Source organism: Plecotus auritus (assembly GCF_963455305.1).
Source record: "Plecotus auritus genome assembly, chromosome: 2".
NCBI lineage: Eukaryota > Metazoa > Chordata > Mammalia > Chiroptera > Vespertilionidae > Plecotus > Plecotus auritus.
Window position 1 is genome coordinate 111,529,164 of NC_137771.1, and position 17,620 is coordinate 111,546,783.

Sequence of the window (17,620 nt, forward strand, 5' to 3'; positions counted from 1 at the left end):
TGGAAACAGCCTAAATGCCCATCAGCAGATGAGTAGATTAAAAAACTGTGGTATATCTACACAATGGAATACTATGCTGCAGTAAAAAAGAAGGAGTTCCTACCATTTGCAACAACATGGATGGATATAGAGAGTATTATGTTAAGTGAAATAAGCCAGGCAGAGAAATATAAATATCACATGATCTCACTCATTTGTGGAATATAATGAACGGCATAAACTGATGAACAAGAACAGATCCAGAGACTGAGAAACGTCGAACAGCACGTCATATCTCAGGGAAGGTAGGGGAGGTGGGGGTAAGGTGGAGAGATCAACCAAGGGACTTGTATGCATGCATATGAGCCTAATCAATGGACAAAGACAACAAGGGGGTGGGGCATAAGTGGGGGGTGGGGGGTTATGGGGGAATAATTTGTGTTTTTGCCTCCCTGACAAAGTTTATATATATAAAGTTACAAAAAGAAATTGACAGCCAGTTTGAAATTGAATTGCCATGGCCTAGAGCAAAGAATATCCTTACATGATATTATTCTACAATGTCATTATAATTTTAGATATTTTACAACAGCATATTGTACAATTATCCCAAACAAACTTACAAACTAATTCTTGGAATGTTTGGCAGCAATTTAAAAAAAAAAAAAAAGAAGGAAATGAAAGGATATAATCCCTTTCAGAAGGAATTAAGGCACTGGGAAGGCACTTGAGCATTCTATATTGGCCCCTCTTGCCTTTTGTGCCAAGAAGGACCCTCTTTTCACAATCCAATTGCCCTCAGCTGTTGCCTGAGCTTTCTTTTCATGCTGAGCTTGAAGCCTCGTGGTGGCTGGTACCATGGATCTGTCTCTCGCCCAATTGTGTGAGCTGGGCCCTCCCTGGAGAAGAAACCTGAGTTCCCCGAGATATGTGATCAGTGCTGGGGCCCCGCCAGCAGGCCAGGGGATCCCAAGGCAGATGCTGGGCGTGGAGGCCATGGGGGCATAGGCTACCAAGGAGACTGAACTGAACCTCACATCACCCTGCTTGGCCCCGGAGGATGACTGGTTAGCCAGAGACGGGTAATATTCCTCAGGGAAGGAACAACCTAAGACAGGCACAGTTGCAGAGGGGCCATCAGGAGAGAACTTGGGGATCAACAGAGGTGGGGCACAGACCCTCATCCCCACAACCTTGCAGGGGCCTGAACCCTCACCCCATCTGAGGGAGGTCTCCTGCCCCCATGGCTGCTTTGCTTCCCACGCCCAGCTCAGATCAGGACACAGGTGACAGACAGTGACTTGGCCCAGCTCAGATTGGGACCCAGGTAACAGACAGAGACTTGGCCGACAGCAGCTGCCCTATATCTAAATCCAGCCTAGCACCAGGAATGCTCAGGGCCTACTCAAGAATGCAAATAATCCTTTCCACTAATATTTACAGGGTAAACTAAGATTGTTGGTAGAGTATTAAATTTGACAGTAAAATAATAATCAAGTTTTCAGATTAATTTTATAGGCTAATTGAAATAAGTGAATATTCAAGAAAATTGAATTGTACTGGACAAAAAGCTGCTCCTAATGTGGTAATTAAAATTTCTATTGGTAGTTCATCCCATGGAAAAATTCCTGAACATGCAATGAAACTAAAGCAGTCATATTTTTGTGCAAAAAACTAAAATTTAAAGTTATCAAGACTGCATTATAAAATTTACAAAAGCCTCCATTAATCAAAAAAGGGGGGATAGTAGGGTAATATCATGTAAGGAAAAATATCCTATAAGTAAATTACATCTACTAAACTTTTACTTTACAAAATTAGTTTTCATTTGTAATGCTAACAGCAAGACACTCATGAAAAACACACATGGTGTCTAAATAAGACAAAGGAAAATCGTTTGGGCAAAAATAAAAAGGATCCCTAATCAATTATATAGAAAAGATTCCTTTATTAACTTTTGGTCGAGAATATGTTTGTATTTTTTCAGAAAACAACTCCAAGACCATGTGGATTCCTGCAACAGAGAGGAATTGACAGGTCTGCTCCAACCACGAAGACAAGAGGAGAAACAGTCCAGAGATGGAAGATGCTGACGACGCCTTGCCACGCTAGCAGTCAGCAGCTGTGCAACGCAGCAGGTTGCCTAGGACCAAAGCAGAGAGGTTCGGACCTGCATTGTCACCATGGTCCCACCATCCAGATATCATTGCTGACATGTACACTTAAGGAACTGTTTGACATTGAAACAGGGACTCAGAACTGTTGGACATTGAAATTGGGACTCAAACATTTTTTATTATATGTTTATTTCTAGTCTGCAGAGGCAAGATTTTTTAAAGGAAAGAAATGGGGAAAAAATAGATACAGAGGCAAAGAAGCATTGAACAGACTGTCAAACTACAGCGGGAAGGCAGAGGAGGTTGTAGGGGGTGGCTGTAAGAGATCAACCGAAGGACTTGTACGCATTCATATAAGCATTACCAATGGACAAAAGATACTGGGCGGGGGGGACAGGTAAAGGCATGTACTGGGGGGAAGGGGAGGCCGGGGGGAGGTCAATGGGAAAAAAAAGGGGGACATATGTATTACTATTTGTAATACTTCAAACAATTAAAAATTCAAGTTGAAAGGTAAAAAAAAAATGGGCAAAGGACTTAATAGACACTTTTTGAAAGAGGACCTACAGAAGGCCAAGAGACATATGAAAACATGCTCAAATTCACTAATCATCTGAGAGATGCAAATCACAATGACAATGAGGTACCATCTCACACCTGTCAAAATAAGTGTCATCAACAAATCATCAAACGAAAAGTGCTGGCAAGAAAAAGGAACCCTCTTGCACTGCTGGTGGGAATGCAGACTGGTGCAACTACTGTGCAAAACAGTATGGAGTTTCCTCAAAAAACTAAAAATGGCACTCCCATTTGATCCAGTGTTCCCACTTCTAGGACTACATCCCAAGAAACCAGAAACACCAGTCAGAAAGGATATATGCACCCCTATGTTCATAGCAGCACAATTTACAATAGCTAAGATTTGGAAACAGCCTAAGTGCTCATAGCAGATGAGTGGATTAAAAAACAGTGGTACATATATACAATGGAATACTACACTGCTGTAAAAAAGAAGGAATTCTTACTATTTGCAACAGCATGGATGGACCTAGAGAGCATTATGGTAAGTTTAATAAGCCAGTCGGAGAAAGATAAATTTCACATGACCTCACTCATTTGTGTAATATAATGAACAACATAAACTGATGAACCAAATAGAGCCAGAGTAAAAAAAAAATTAGAATATAAAAGAAGTAATCCTGTTATTTGCAGATTTTTAATATTTCCTACAACTGTTGTGATATTATACTATGCTAGTACAGTTTTGGTGATCCCATATAATAAAAGAGTAATATGCAAATTAACCATCACTCTACTACACCCACAAGCCATGCCCACCAGCCAATCAGGAGCGAATATGCAAATAAAACCTACCAAGATGGCTATGGCCAGAGAGAGCAGGAGGGAGGCTTGGGTTTCCCTGGCAATGGAGGAAGCCAAGCTTTCCGCCTGCCCTTGCCAGACTAGGCCTCCACTCAAGGCTACAAACTTTCAATGATAGAAGATACATAAACCCAAACAGAAATGGCAGCAGCCATGGAGCTGGAAAGAGCAGGAGGCTAGGGTTGCCCTCGGTGATGGATGAAGCCAAGCTATCTGCACACCCTGGCCGGCCCACGCCTCCTCTTAAGGCTACAAAGTTTCAATTATAGAAGATACATAAATCCAAAAAAAAATGGCTGCCACCACGGAGCAAGCAGAAGGCTTGGCTCTGTTCCAGGCTACAAAGTTTCAATTATAGAAGATAAATAAACCCCAAATACCAGGGCCTCCGCTTGGGTCACCAGGGGGCATGGCCAGCCTGCAAACCACCACAGGCCCCTCGCCCAGGCTGCCTCAAGGAAACCCCCACCCTGATCCGGGACACCCTTCAGGGCAAACCAGCTGGCCCCCACCCATGCACCAGGCCTCTATCCTATCTAATAAAAGAGTAATATGCAGATTGACCATCACTCCAACACACAAGATGGCTGCCCCCATGTGATCAAAGATCTTGCTCCCATGTGGACACAAGATGGCCACCACAAGATGGCCAGCAGGAGAGGGCAGTTGGGAGGGACCAGGCCTGCAAGGGAGGACAGTTGTGGGTGATCAGGCCAGCAGGGGAGGGCAGTTAGGTGTGACCAAGCCAGCAGAGGAGGGAAGTTGGGGTGACCAGGCCTGCAGGGAAGGGCAGTTAGGGGTGACCCGGCTGGCAGAGGAGGGAAGTTGGGGGTGACTGGGCCTGCAGGGAAGGGCAGTTGGGGGGGACCCAGGCCTGCAGGAGAGAGCAGTTAGTGGCGACCAGGCCTGCAGGGGAGGGCAGTTAGGGGTGACCAGGACTTCAAGGGAGGGCAGTTAGGGGCAAACAGGCTGGCAGGGGAGCAGTTAGGCATCAATAAGGCTGGCAGGGGAGTGGTTAGGGGGTGATCAGGCTGGCAGGCAGAAGTGGTTAGGGGCAATCAGGAAAGCAGGCAGGAGAGCAGTTGGGAGCCAGCAGTCCTGGATTGTGAGAGGGATGTCCGACCGCCTGTGTAAGCCCGATCCCACTGGAGGGGATCGGACATCCCTTGAGGGGTCCCAGATTGGAGAGAGTGCAGACTGGGCTGAGGGACACCCCCCTCCCCCGTGCACAAATTTCATGCACCGGGCCTCTAGTATTATTATATTTAAAATCCTTTTTCTTGAAATATTAATGTTTATTGCATGTAAAATTATTTTATTTAAAAGTAGAGGTCTGGTGCACTAAATTTGTGCACTCTGGGGTCCCCCAGCCTAGTCTGTGCCCTCTCACAGTGCGTGAGGCCAGCAATTGATCGCCCCAAAGAGGTAGGCCCCGCCCACCCATCCATGGCTTCTTGATGTATTGCCCCAAAGAGGTAGGCCAGAGCTGAGGGTCCTGCCTCCGCACCACCTGGAGTCAAGCCCCTACCCACCTGCATGCACACGCAGCCCCGCTCACCTGTGTGTGCCCGTTGCACACGAAGCCTCCTGGTGATCGCTCTTTGCAACATGAGGGCATCACAGCATGAGGGCGTGATGACCGCATAAGCTTTTATTAATAGGATTGTTTTTCTTGAAAAACCAAACAAAAAACCTTTTCAGACAAAGGACTCAGTACATGCTCTCTCTCTAGAGCCTGCCCATGCCTTCATTCTTCCAGCTTGTATCTTTGTTTTCTTTCTGTTATGGTCCCCACAAGACTTGCGACTAGGGGAGCATTGGGCTGCAGTAGCTCATCCTGGGCTAACCTCCTTCAATCCCCTTCTTTTGCCTCTGTAACCTGATTCCTGAGTTCACACAGACCAGCTGGCTCACTGCTGCCTCTGTGACTTTCTTTCTAAAGGACCAAGGCAGCTCTCTGAGCATTCTGCTCCAGTCTTCTCTTTAAGTGTACTTTCACTTTGCATGCTAAATAAACTTCCCCTTGTGCTAGAGTTCTTGGCTCTGAATTCTTTCTTTGCTGAACTCAAGAACCAAGAGCCGACATCACTGGAACACTCCTAGTTCAGGGTCCACACTTTAGGACCCTTGGCTTAGGGAATGATGATGCTACAAAATGGAAGGAGCCTGGTGATATCTGAAGCAGCCTCTGGAGGAGAGGCATTTTTCCACCCCCATGTTAACATCAGCCCTGGCCTGAGAGCATGCATTACTGTGGCAGGAAGATTATATAGTGCAGAAGGATGAAAGTCACTGGACTCTGGGTGAGTGGCTGCAGAGGCAGGCCTGGCAAGGAATGCAGACAACATATTGGTGTCTTCCAGGCTGTCTCTCTCTCTGGAAGTACAGAACAAGGGAAGAGAGGAGTAAAGAAAGAGTCCTGTTGCTTTATGGCTCAGAATCTCAGACTTGTATGTACATTAAAGAAAATCTTTTTCCTAATTTGAAGTTAGATTTAGTCTGATTCTTGATTCAAATCACCTACTGTTAAAAGTTCTGGATTTTTAAATGAGAAATCAGGTTCTTAACTGGAAAACAAACACATCCCTGCAATACAAAGCAAGCAAAGCTTTAAAAAAATATCCTCAGATCCTAATGCAATGTTTGAGGAAGTATTAACAATGTTTACTATTGTCAGCACTCAGGAAATGGGTTTTTAGCCAGAAGTGAGTACAGGAAAAACATTTTCTTCCATTTAAAAAACAAAACATTTTATTTGTTGATCTCTGTTCTTAAAATTATTGTTGCTTAAGCAGCATTTTAATGAAATGTGCAATTTTAGTCGGATAGACAATGTTGTAGTTTGTTCACTCATTTGCGTATTTGTCCACCAGTTATTTGTGGAAGGCTAGTCCTGTTCTATCAGCCTGGCAAACTTCAGTTCCAGAATTGTAAACTCTCAGACCAGGCTTGCCTGGTTCCACAGGTGAGAGCTAAGCGACAATAATTATAAGACAGAGATCAACACATAAAACTTTGTGTGTGTGTGTTTGTTTGTTTTTTTAAATGATAGTGCGCTGGGTGCTGAGGTAAAGAGGGAACCAAACAAATTAGCACTGGCCTCATGAAGTTCCCAGTCTAAATGGGCACACAGGCAGGCAAACCAAAAATCACAGTGGAATGTGATGGGTACTAAGAGAGGAGAAACAATGGGCCTATAAAAACAGATGAGTGGGACACACCCAGACTTGAGGACTTACCAAGGCTTCCTTCCTACAGGGAGTTTAAGCCAAATCTAAAGATTAAGAGTGAAGGCAGGAGGCATGAAAAGGATTCTGGGCAGTGGGAGACTCTGAGTGAAAAGGGCAAGAATTCAGCATGCTCAAGGAACGGGAAGAAATGCAGTAATTGGCTAAATAGTTCTGTGCTGATCGAATGGCAAGTGAAAGAGTAAGAAGCAGGATTGGAATCCAGGAGTGTCTAAGGAAAACAGAAAGAGGTAGGAGGAATAAGCTGAAGAGACAGCTCAGAACAGCGATCAAGAACTGCCATTATATTCTGGGATTTCCTTCTCACACGCTTACATGCACAGGTAGGAGCTCCCACATGATGGCAAAGCCGCTATTCTGAGGACCACACTTTTGGGCATCAAGGATCAAGACAGCACATGGAAGTGTCCTTTTATGTGGTGGCTGGTGATTGCTGTGAGACAGTCCTGATGGCCTAATGGACTTCCATTAGCTTAGGAAGTCACAGACATGGAGTCCTGTTCCCAGGCACTGCAGCAGCAGTGATACTGGCTCTTCACCTTCACAAATTCCATGCATATTTTCTTACTGTTGAATTGATGCATGAGCTGGGGAGAGCCACTTACGAGTCAAAGACTCAAGATGACTGTGATCATTGCCTGATTGCTCACCAGAAACACACTGAGAAAGATAGTCTCCTATACACTGACGGTGGTTCTGAAGCTATCCTTCTGTAGAACATTGATGTCCCCAAACTTGGATAATAATGACAGTTTTTCACCATTGAAAGGAAAATTAAATGCTAATGGGAAACTTTTCTTGCTGGGTGGAGGGGGGTTAAGGGGGCATATGTAATAGTGTCAACAATAAAAATAAGAAAGAAAAGAAAACTTTTCTTAATTTACAGCTTTTCTTCCATGCCTTTCTCTTAATCTGTTGCTGCTGGCATCTATTTGAATGCCTACATATTCTGGGGAGGAACAAGAGGGCAACAAACAAATTTAGGAGCAAAGCCTGGTGACCTGGTGCTGTGTGAGTTCATGGATAAGGTTTTATATTAAACTAGAGGCCTGGTGCATGAAATTCGTGCACGGGGGCGGTGTCCCTCAGCCCAGCCTGCACCCTCTCCAATCTGGGACCCCTCTAGGGATGTCCGACTGCCCGGTGGGATCGGGCCTAAACAGGCAGTCGGACATCCCTCTCACAATCCAGGACTGCTGGCTCCCAACTGCTCTCCTGCCTGCCTTCCTGATTGCCCCTAACCACTTCTGCCTGCCAGCCTGATCACCCCCTAACCACTCCCCTGCCAGCCTGATTGATGCCTAACTGCTCCCCTGCCAGCCTGTTTGCCCCTAACTGCCCTCCCCTGCAGGCCTGGTCACCCCTAACTGCCCTCCCCTGCAGGCCTGGTCCCCCCTAACTGCCCTCCCCTGCAGGCCTGGGTCCCCCCCAACTGCTCTCCCCTGCAGGCCTGGGTCCCTCCCAACTGCCTTTCCCTGCAGGCCTGGTCGCCCCCAACTTCCCTCCTCTGCCAGCTGGGTCACCCCTAACTGCCCTTCCTTGCAGGCCTGGTCCCTCCCAACTGCCCTCCCTTGCTGGCCATCTTGTGGTGGCCATCTTGTGTCCACATGGGAGCAGGATCTTTGACCACATGGGGGCAGCCATCTTGTGTGTTGGAGTGATGGTCAATCTGCATATTACTCTTTTATTAGATAGGATAGAGGCCTGGTGCATGGGTGGGGGCCAGCTGATTTGCCCTGAAGGGTGTCCCGGATCAGGGTGGGGGTTCCCTTGGGGCATGGGGCAGCCTGGACGAGGGGCCTGTGGTGGTTTGCAGGCTGGCCATGCCCCATGGCGACCCAAGTGGAGGCCCTGGTATCTGGGGTTTATTTATCTTCTACAATTGAAACTTTGTAGCCTGGAGCGGAGCCAAGCCTTCTGCTTGCTTCATGGCAGCAGCCATTTCTGTAGGGATTTATGTATCTTCTATAATTGAAACTTTGTAGCCTTAAACAGAGGCCTTGGCCAGCCAGGGTGTGCGGAAAGCTTGGCTTCCTCCATCACCGGGGACAACCCTAGCCTCCTGCTCTTTCCAGCTACGTGGCTGCCTCCATTTCTGTTTGGATTTATGTATCTTCTATCATTGAAACTTTGTAGCCTTGATTGGAGGCCTAGGCTGGCAAGGGCAGGCAGAAAGCTTGGCTTCCTCCATTGCCAGGGAAACCCAAGCCTCCTTCCTGCTCTCTCTGGCCATAGCCATCTTGGTTGGGTTTATTTGCATATTTTCTCCTGATTGGCTGGTGTGTGTGGCTTGTGGGCGTGGCCTGTGGGTGTAGCAGAGTGATGGTTAATTTGCATATTACTCTTTTATTAGATAGGATTTGTACACTGTGGACACACTGTCCTTGTTAATACTCTTCCTAGTTTATATGATAGGACACATCAGGGTTTCAGTGTCTTTTCAAAGTGCCACAGAAATGGACACATCAGAGGGGCATATTCTCTGACATATGTCAGGCTCCTTCAACCTGCCCAGGTGCTTCTGTGCCTCTCTCTAGTTCAAAATGAAGAAGCTTGAGTGTAAGTCTCAATTTCATCTTTAATTTGTCTTGAGATTGTCAGCAAGATGCTCAATCTCCTCTCTCTCTTTCTGGGAAAGAGACCAATATGCCTAGACTACTTTTTTCTGGCTATGAGTCTCAAAACATTGCTCAGGAAAGGTCTTAGAAAGGTCTAGAGTGAATTTCAAGTTGAGCATCTATGATTCCAAATAACATTGCAATCTTTTCATTTTAAAGCTAAGAAGACAAATTTCAGTGTGCTTTTCAACATATGAGGGAATATCATCAATATGAACATGTAATAACAATATGAAGTAACCCAATCTCTTTGTTGTTCAGTTTCATTTCAATGTGAAGTGTTCAAAACAAAAATCCAGTTAAATTTGTAAATAGAAGTACATTTTGGCCCATGATGACACTGACCCTTGAAGTTAAACTGCTAAACTGCTAACAGTAAGTAACTGGATGACCGGCAGATGACATGGATACTCAACGAGGAAGACAACGGGTGTCATTCTCTGGGCATTATAGTTATATTTATGTAGATGTCTTGAAATATTTGTATGATGGTATTTTTAAAGACAGAAGTAGCTGATTGGCATTCCCTGACTTAAACCAACAATGACTACCCCATTAGAGGGTGAAGATGTTTTAGAACAGGGCCAGATAGTAAATATTTTAGGTTTTGTGGACCATATAGTTTCTGTTGCAATAGCTCAACACTGACCTTTTAGTGCAAAAGCAGCCATAGATAATATGTTTTTGCTTTCTTTTAAAGGATCTAACTGTGTTCCAGCTTTACTTACCAAGTTGGCATGGGCTAGATATGGTTCAAAGGCCATAGTTTGCTGACTTTCTGCTTTAGAACATCATAAAAATACCACCAAATTCCAGGCTTCTTCATTCTCCCGGTCCTGCACACCATATTCTTGGCCCTCAGTTTTAGTGCAGCTCGAGTTCTACAGCTCAGCAAATGTAGGTGTCAAACCCTGGAGAAACCATCAAGCCAGGAGGCCATTTGGACAGATACTTCATATGCCAATATAGCTATCTAAAACCCTACATCTTCTTCAAAGTATTTTTAAAATAAAGCATTGTTTAAATGTAACATCCAAGTTTTAAAAACAAACCAGCATTCTCCAGAGTACAACTACTGATGTTATGATGGGAAAGAAGACCAAATGCTTTCCTATTCCTAGAAATGCTTTGCAAAAATGCAGCCAAGGACTGACTTCCTATGCACAAGTGATCAAATTTGCCTTTTGCTTTCCCTTAAAATGTCAACTCATGACAAGTTTATTACTGTTCTAACTCAAAGGTGGCATGTCAGTCCAGCTTACTCTCTTTGTGACTCTCTCTCCACTCTCACATATCTGGGGATGCAGAAAGCTCTGTCAGAGGCCTGCAGAGGAAGGTTTTTAACTCCAGACCTCCATTTGCCTGCACTTAAACAACTCCTTCTCAGCCTGGGAGTTGCCACCCATTACTGTGCAGAACAAGCTAGAATGAAACTGAAGGTGAAACAAGTCCTTTATTTCTAGTACATTTAAAAATGTAGATTTTGGAACACTATGTTGGGTTTAAAGTGGAGTCTCATAGACTTGAGCTCAAGAATACTTTTGTCCTTGGCCCATTTACTTAAGGTCTTTGAGGTTCTGAACTTTAGCTTCTACTTTGAAGAAAATAAGGTTAATATCTACCTCTTAGGATTGATATATAGTGAGTAGCAAATAGTAGATACTCAACAAATGATAGCTTTTGAAATACTTTCAATATCTTCCTATATACCTGAAAAATTTTTTTTCTTTGGTTTATTCTGAAGAAGTGTTTTGTTGTCGTTGTTTTACTCTCTTATATCATACAATAAACCGTGAGTGAAATATGCCGGGGTTCTTGTTCTGGCATTAAAAAGGGTTCAGCAATCTGGAGAAAGGCTGTGTGTAGATTAAATAGGAGTCTAGAGACGAAAGATAATTTTGAAAGGCATTGGGGGATCAGAGGAGCTTTAGCTAAAGTAGCTAAGTTCTCCTTGTCTCAGGACCTCTTGATTTTTATTAACACAAATTGTCCTAAGGCAAGGTGGAGATACACACTTCAAAGGGTAGGGTTTAGTACAGAAGCATTGTCAGATAGGGGAATAGCTTATTGCTGTTCAGGTGTTTGGCCAGTAGGAGGCAATAACATGTAGATTAAAATGCCCTGAGCTGTCTGGCAGCAAACAATCATCCTATTCAGGTTTGGGGAAATGCCTTTAGCCATTCCAGACAGGCGATAACATATGTGACTCAGCCCTTCCTTGTTGAGTCCCCAAGTTTCATCAACCTTTTGATGAAACTCTTGCAATTATAACATGCTGGAACTGGCTTCTGGCAAAATGTAAGTGTATACACACCTAGAAAGCATGTAAAGGGAAAGGTCTCCAAACAGGAAAGACTAACGGTAGGAAAACTGATTGAACAGAAAGAAACCACAATCCCCAGAGTAGTTCAGGTCATCAAATTCATTTGGTCTATTTTCTTTTGGGAAAGGGAGCCTCCAGGTTTGGTTTAAGCAAGTAGCACATAAGCTTATTGAGAGCAGAGATATATTGTCAGTCTCACATACAGTCCCTGGGATTGCTCTTGGCACTTGGTATCAATTAGTACTTGTTTTCTCAACTAATAAAGGGGCATGGTTTTTCTCACCTAATAACTTAGATATGATTTTCTTTTGTATTAACCATGAGAAGTTCCTGGAGCTCAGCATAAGGAAGGGACAGGGATTCTAAGGAGAAGGAGATTTAACATTGGACAAGGATGGTATCATTTACAGAGTTCTTATCTTCAAGTATGCAATTTCTGAAATGATCATGAAAATTTCCCAATATGAAAATACCTATTCTAGGCCAGTTTCTGGCAGATTCTGTATGTACGTTAAGGCCATCCCAACAAGATTTCCTTTAATTTCACTTTTTTTCTGGAAAGAAAAACCCCACTGTTGCTCATAACTCATGGAGTGTCAGCATGGTGTTGGGTATGCTGGGGTAAGTAGGAGTTATGCTTCCCCAGAATGTCTCTAGGTTTTCCACATAGGGACATGGGAGAGAACAGTAGCACTGATGCCACATGTAGTTCACATACCTGAAAACATCATCATGTGCTGGAAGTTCCAGGGGACCTTCTGCTTCCGGCCCAGGTTCAGGAAGAAAGAGAGGGGATATATGTTGCAGGCTCTGGCAACAAGAATTGCTAGCTGAGAAACATTGAGGAAAGCATTGCTTAGTGCTAGACCTTGAGCTTTAAATATCATGTCCTTCAGCTTCTCTATCCTATGACCCAGAAAACGAGGATAAACATGTCAACACATGTATGTCCAACTTGATTCCAAAATTCATCTTTCAATGCCAACTCTTTCCAGAAATAATATATACTGAGTGGCCAGATTATTATGTTATTATGATCTCTGAACGCATAATAATCTAGCCACTCAGTGTGTGTGTGTGTGTGTGTGTGTGTGTGTGTGTGTGTGTGTGTGTGTGTTAGAGGTCCGGTGCATGAATTCGTACATGGGTAGGGTCCGGCCAGTCTGGCCAGGGGGAGGGGACATGGGCGGTTGGCCAGCCTGCCTGCTGGTCGAACTCCTGGTAGAGGGGACAATTTGCATATTAGCCTTTTATTATATAGGATATACACTGAGTGGCCAGATTATTATACATTCAGAGATCATAATAATCTGGCCACTCAGTGTATATTTATATTTGAATACATTTGGTTTACGATTGCCAACCCAATTTCAATCACTGTAAATTTTCTCATCACATTTATGTTCCTGGGGACTGACTTTATGCTCAATTCTGCTGCAAAGGAAGGCAGCAAGTGTGCAGGGTTGTGGCATGCTTCCTGAGCAGTGCTTCAGAAAGGATAAATGTGCTTTGGATAAATGAGATTACCATCTCACTGTTCATCAGTTATAGGCTCTGTATCTAGTAAGCTTCACTCATTTTTTTTTCTTTTAGTGGATTTAATTTTGGGAGAAATTGCCTATCCAAAGGTATGATACAACTAATGCTTTAAGAGGCATTTTACTAAATCCAAACTGTACACATTAAAATCTATGAAAATATTGGTGGTAGTCATTTTTCCACTTTGTCATCTTGGACCACTTCCCTAATAGTCTACCTAGTCTAGTTTGCCCTCAAATGAGATGGAATTGTTGGGAAGAGGAGCTTTCTTCTAAGACCCAGGTTTTAGATGAAATCTGAGGTTCGAGCTGAGTGCTCCATGAAGAGAGAACAGGAGGCAAGTGTGTGGCTAAAACAGGGTTTTGACAAAGGAGTCAACTCTCCTGGATGTAAGGTCATCTTCCTGGAATATGAGGGGGTATGTCCATTTTCCCAGTGGAAAGAATGATGACAGCCACTGACTGTCCTTAGGGACATCTCAGTGCCTCAGTATCCTTTTGTTCAGATAACCATTCCCATTGGGAATGCCTACATACCAGGCCTAGCGCTACAAAAGTCCTCTGCATTAAAAGTGAGGTTTAGATTTTTTTCCATTATTTTGTTTGTAGGAAAAGTTTTTCTTATTAAAATAACCTTACATGTGCCCAATTATTAAGATATTGAAACATATCCATCATGCTAATTTCATTTGGTCTTTACTTTGCATATCCTATTTCAAAGTCCTTACTGAAAAGATTTTACCATCTTGTAATGAAAATATTTCTAAAGTTTAACAATCTTCTGATCATACTAATGCAGGTTAAATATATTTCTCTGTAAATAATGGGTTGAAATTTTAATGTAAATGATTCATAATTTTAAACATATTTTGAATATTCAAAAAAGTCACTCTCCTTTAGTCCCCCCAGTATTTTCCAAAGTTCTTATGTTTAATCATAAGCAATTAACTAGAAATTACATATCTACCTTAAATTTGAGCCCTGTAGTAAGCCTGAGGAAATTACTTTAACAATTTAACAGAATAATTGGTAAAAGTAAGTAGTTTGTGCTCTTTCGTCAGCCCATATTCTGTATTTCAAAGGATACAAAGGCTCCAAGTATAAAAAGGGCATTGAAGATATGATTCTGGAATGGGAACAATGCCAGACCCACGTAGAAGAAGATGACATTCTCAGCCAAGAAGTTCATAAATTCAAACAACTGAAAACAAAACAGAAACCAAAATCATTAATGATGACTCAGTTTTTAATTCACTTAGTCACCTGTATAATGTGTTTGGTGACTGGATGGCTATCCTTATCTAGGAAGGCTATCCCTTTGTCCTGTGCTTATCTTCTGGAGGGGCACAGGGACCCTGACTGTTGTCAGGTGAGCTGACTCTCCTGGGGTTCTCTACACAGTGACAGGTGCCACAACCCTGTCCACATCCACCTTTCTATTCAGCTACAAAGTTGCGCAAGATTCCCCTGGGCCAACTTAACCAGTGTGTATCTTCCATGGCACACTTCTTACTGGGATAACAGAATATTCCATCACAGAAATGGAAACTACGTGATTTGCTTAAGGTGTACTGTAGTAAACAATGCAAAGATAGTTTAGAATTTTTCTGCAGATCACCCAGTAGGTGCACTTGAATTCCCAGAACTTGAAAAAAAAGCTTCAGCTAATTTATTCTCCTCAGGCAGGCAGGAAGGACGAACTTGGAAAACTTAGAAAGTAGAAATAAGGATGAATGTTGATAATAACTTCAATATTAGAATGATCAGTATGTTTTAAATGAGGCTCATTAAATTGATTGATATATCCATTAAACATCTACAATTCTAGCTGGTAAAAAGAAGATGATTAATCCCAGGGATCAGTTTATACAGCAAGAACACAATAGGTATGTCACATTCAGTCAGAGGAATGGGGTACTAACACCCATGCTAATGAAAGCTCCCCAGAATTATTCTTAGACTATTAACTAAACAACTTAAGTTGAACATGAAAAATATTATCCATGTTCTATATTAGAGGTAAAAAAGGAATAATGTGTCCAGGGCTACAACAAAGGCCAATTGGGAAGAGACTTTAGTTTATATTCCAGTCTTTTCATTTGGAAGTTCCTAAAACTTCATTTTAGACATAAATGTTTCTGGAAGTATTTCTCTTGGCTTTTAAATAGCTCATTTTTTTTTCATGTAATGTGTTTACAACCCTACAAAATAATGCCCAATACCTGTTTACTGACAGAAAAACCCCACACACAGAATCTTGTCAGAAACATTATTTAAAACCAGTAATAGAAAGAGTGGATTAAAAAGATGCAGCTCCTCTGTTGTAAGATGGTCTTCCTGCAGTGGCAGCGATCATCCATTACCCAGGGTGTGCTTTTCGCATCCCAGGACAGCCCTTCTCAGCAAACACTGCTATCCAGGTAACCACAGGAAACTCGAAAATGTGGTGGAAATATGGGGATGGGGAACACTTCTACCTCATTAAATCTTTACTTTTTCAAAAAGTGAGATTTGGCTGTTTTAATTGGCTTGGGTTGCCATAACAAAATACTGTAGACAAGTGGCTTAACCAACACAAATTTACTTTTCACAGCTCTGGAGGTTGGAAAATCCAAGATCAAGGTGTGGGATGATTTGATTCTAGTGAGGGCTAGTTCCTGGTGTGCAAACAGCAGCTGCTTGCTGTGTCTTTGTTTGGCAGGGAGAGCTCACCTCTCTCACGGCTCTTCTCTCAAGGGCATTAATCTAATTTATGAGGGCTCTCATGACCTAATCACTTCTCCAAAGCCCTGCCTCCAAATACCATCACGTTGGAGATTAGGACGTCAACATTTGAATTGGTGGGGATTGGGCACACGCATTCAGTTCATTACAGCTACCTAGTTTTTAACATTAATAAACACATGTCAAGGTTAAATTCATAGGGCCTCTTCCCCTGTGTATTTTATTGTAGATGGGATCCATTCAACCTCTTCTTGGTGATCGCATTCTGATTTCCCTTTAGGGTTCATGTTCTCCCCCACTCTAGATTGATGCCTGAATAGCTCAGATATGGAATATGTGATGTGGAACTAAACTACTTCAATCAAAGCATTTCTCCAGCCAACATGTTTGCTTCTAAATGGGTGTGATCCATTAGAGTCGTGAGGCCTTCACAGAGAATTCTGGGACATAGACCCTACCTTTTCACTGTGTGGGAATTCAGCAGGATGCAGGCTAGGGAGCTGCTGCTAGCCATACTGTGAATTCAGGAAACAGCCACCTGATGACACTGCTTAATCTTCTGTATTCAACATCTCCCAAAACAAAATCTACCTTTGGACTTTTAAAAGATACCAAGAAATCACTTCTTGATTTGAGGTGGGGTTTCTATCACTTAAAATGCTACAAACTCCTTTATAGTCCTGCACCAGTTTAACAAAGCAAAATGAAAGAGCTCTCTGACTTAGCAGATATGATAAACAAAAGTGTGTGTGGTCAACTTTTTGACGTTTTCCAGTTAGTAACAAAGTCTGTTATCCCTGTCCACTACTGCCACCCAATTTTAATCTATTTCTCATCTTACTGGGGCAAATAAGCATATGAGGAAAATCAGGTTTTTGTTTTTTTTTCTGTTGATTGTTTAGATGTGATGGGAATTCATCCTATACATGTTAGCTAGGAACTCATGATATTTGTTTTAGAGATTTTATTCTTTTGTATAACTCAGGATTTTACTCAATTTAGTTAATTTATTGAAATCTAACACTGACCAAAATTACAAGTAACTGTTTACATAAACATTGTATAAAATTTTGATTTTCCATTTAGTTCCACTTCTGGACCTGGTCTTTGTTTCGACTATTATCTATTTCTGTACTAATACCATATTCTTTTTGATGACTGTAGATCCATAATACATTGTAACATTTCATAGATATAAACTGTTCCCATACTCTACTTTCTTCAGAATTTTCCTGGTTATTTTTGCACATTTAAAAAATGTTTTTTATTGATGCTTAATCACTCAGAAAAGTTGTTTTTCAATTTATTGATTGAGAGGGAGAGATAAATAGAAAGAAACATCAGAGATTGAATCCACAACCTTCGTACATCAGAATGCTTCTCTAACCAATTGAGCTACCTGGTAAGGTCACTTGGAAACGAGTTTAAGTCATATATTTATAGTTTACAATTTAAAAAAGATAATATTACTAGCGCCCAGGAATTACTCTTGTTCCCCTTCCCAGTTATACCTTCACACTCAATGCAACTATATACAGACATGTTAGCTTTCCCTGTTTTTCAGTTTTACATGAATGGAAACAGATGATATGTACTAATTCACATTTGTCATCTTTTTTCTCAGCATTGTTTGTGAGATTCTTTTTTTTTTAAAGATATATTTTATTGATATTTTACAGAGAGGAAGTGA

At 42.3% G+C, this 17,620-nt stretch overlaps 1 protein-coding gene across 1 annotated transcript in view; it reads right to left on the reverse strand.

Moving 5' to 3' along the window:
* The window catches only part of SLC9A9 (solute carrier family 9 member A9), a gene marked incomplete at its 3' end in the record, with an annotated part of 980,651 nt that overhangs the window by 321,187 nt on the left and 641,844 nt on the right, over positions 1–17,620 (reverse strand). Inside the window, 2 exon segments of the mRNA XM_080654659.1 lie at positions 12,387–12,498; positions 14,294–14,407. Coding sequence (XP_080510785.1) covers positions 12,387–12,498; positions 14,294–14,407 — 226 coding nt within the window.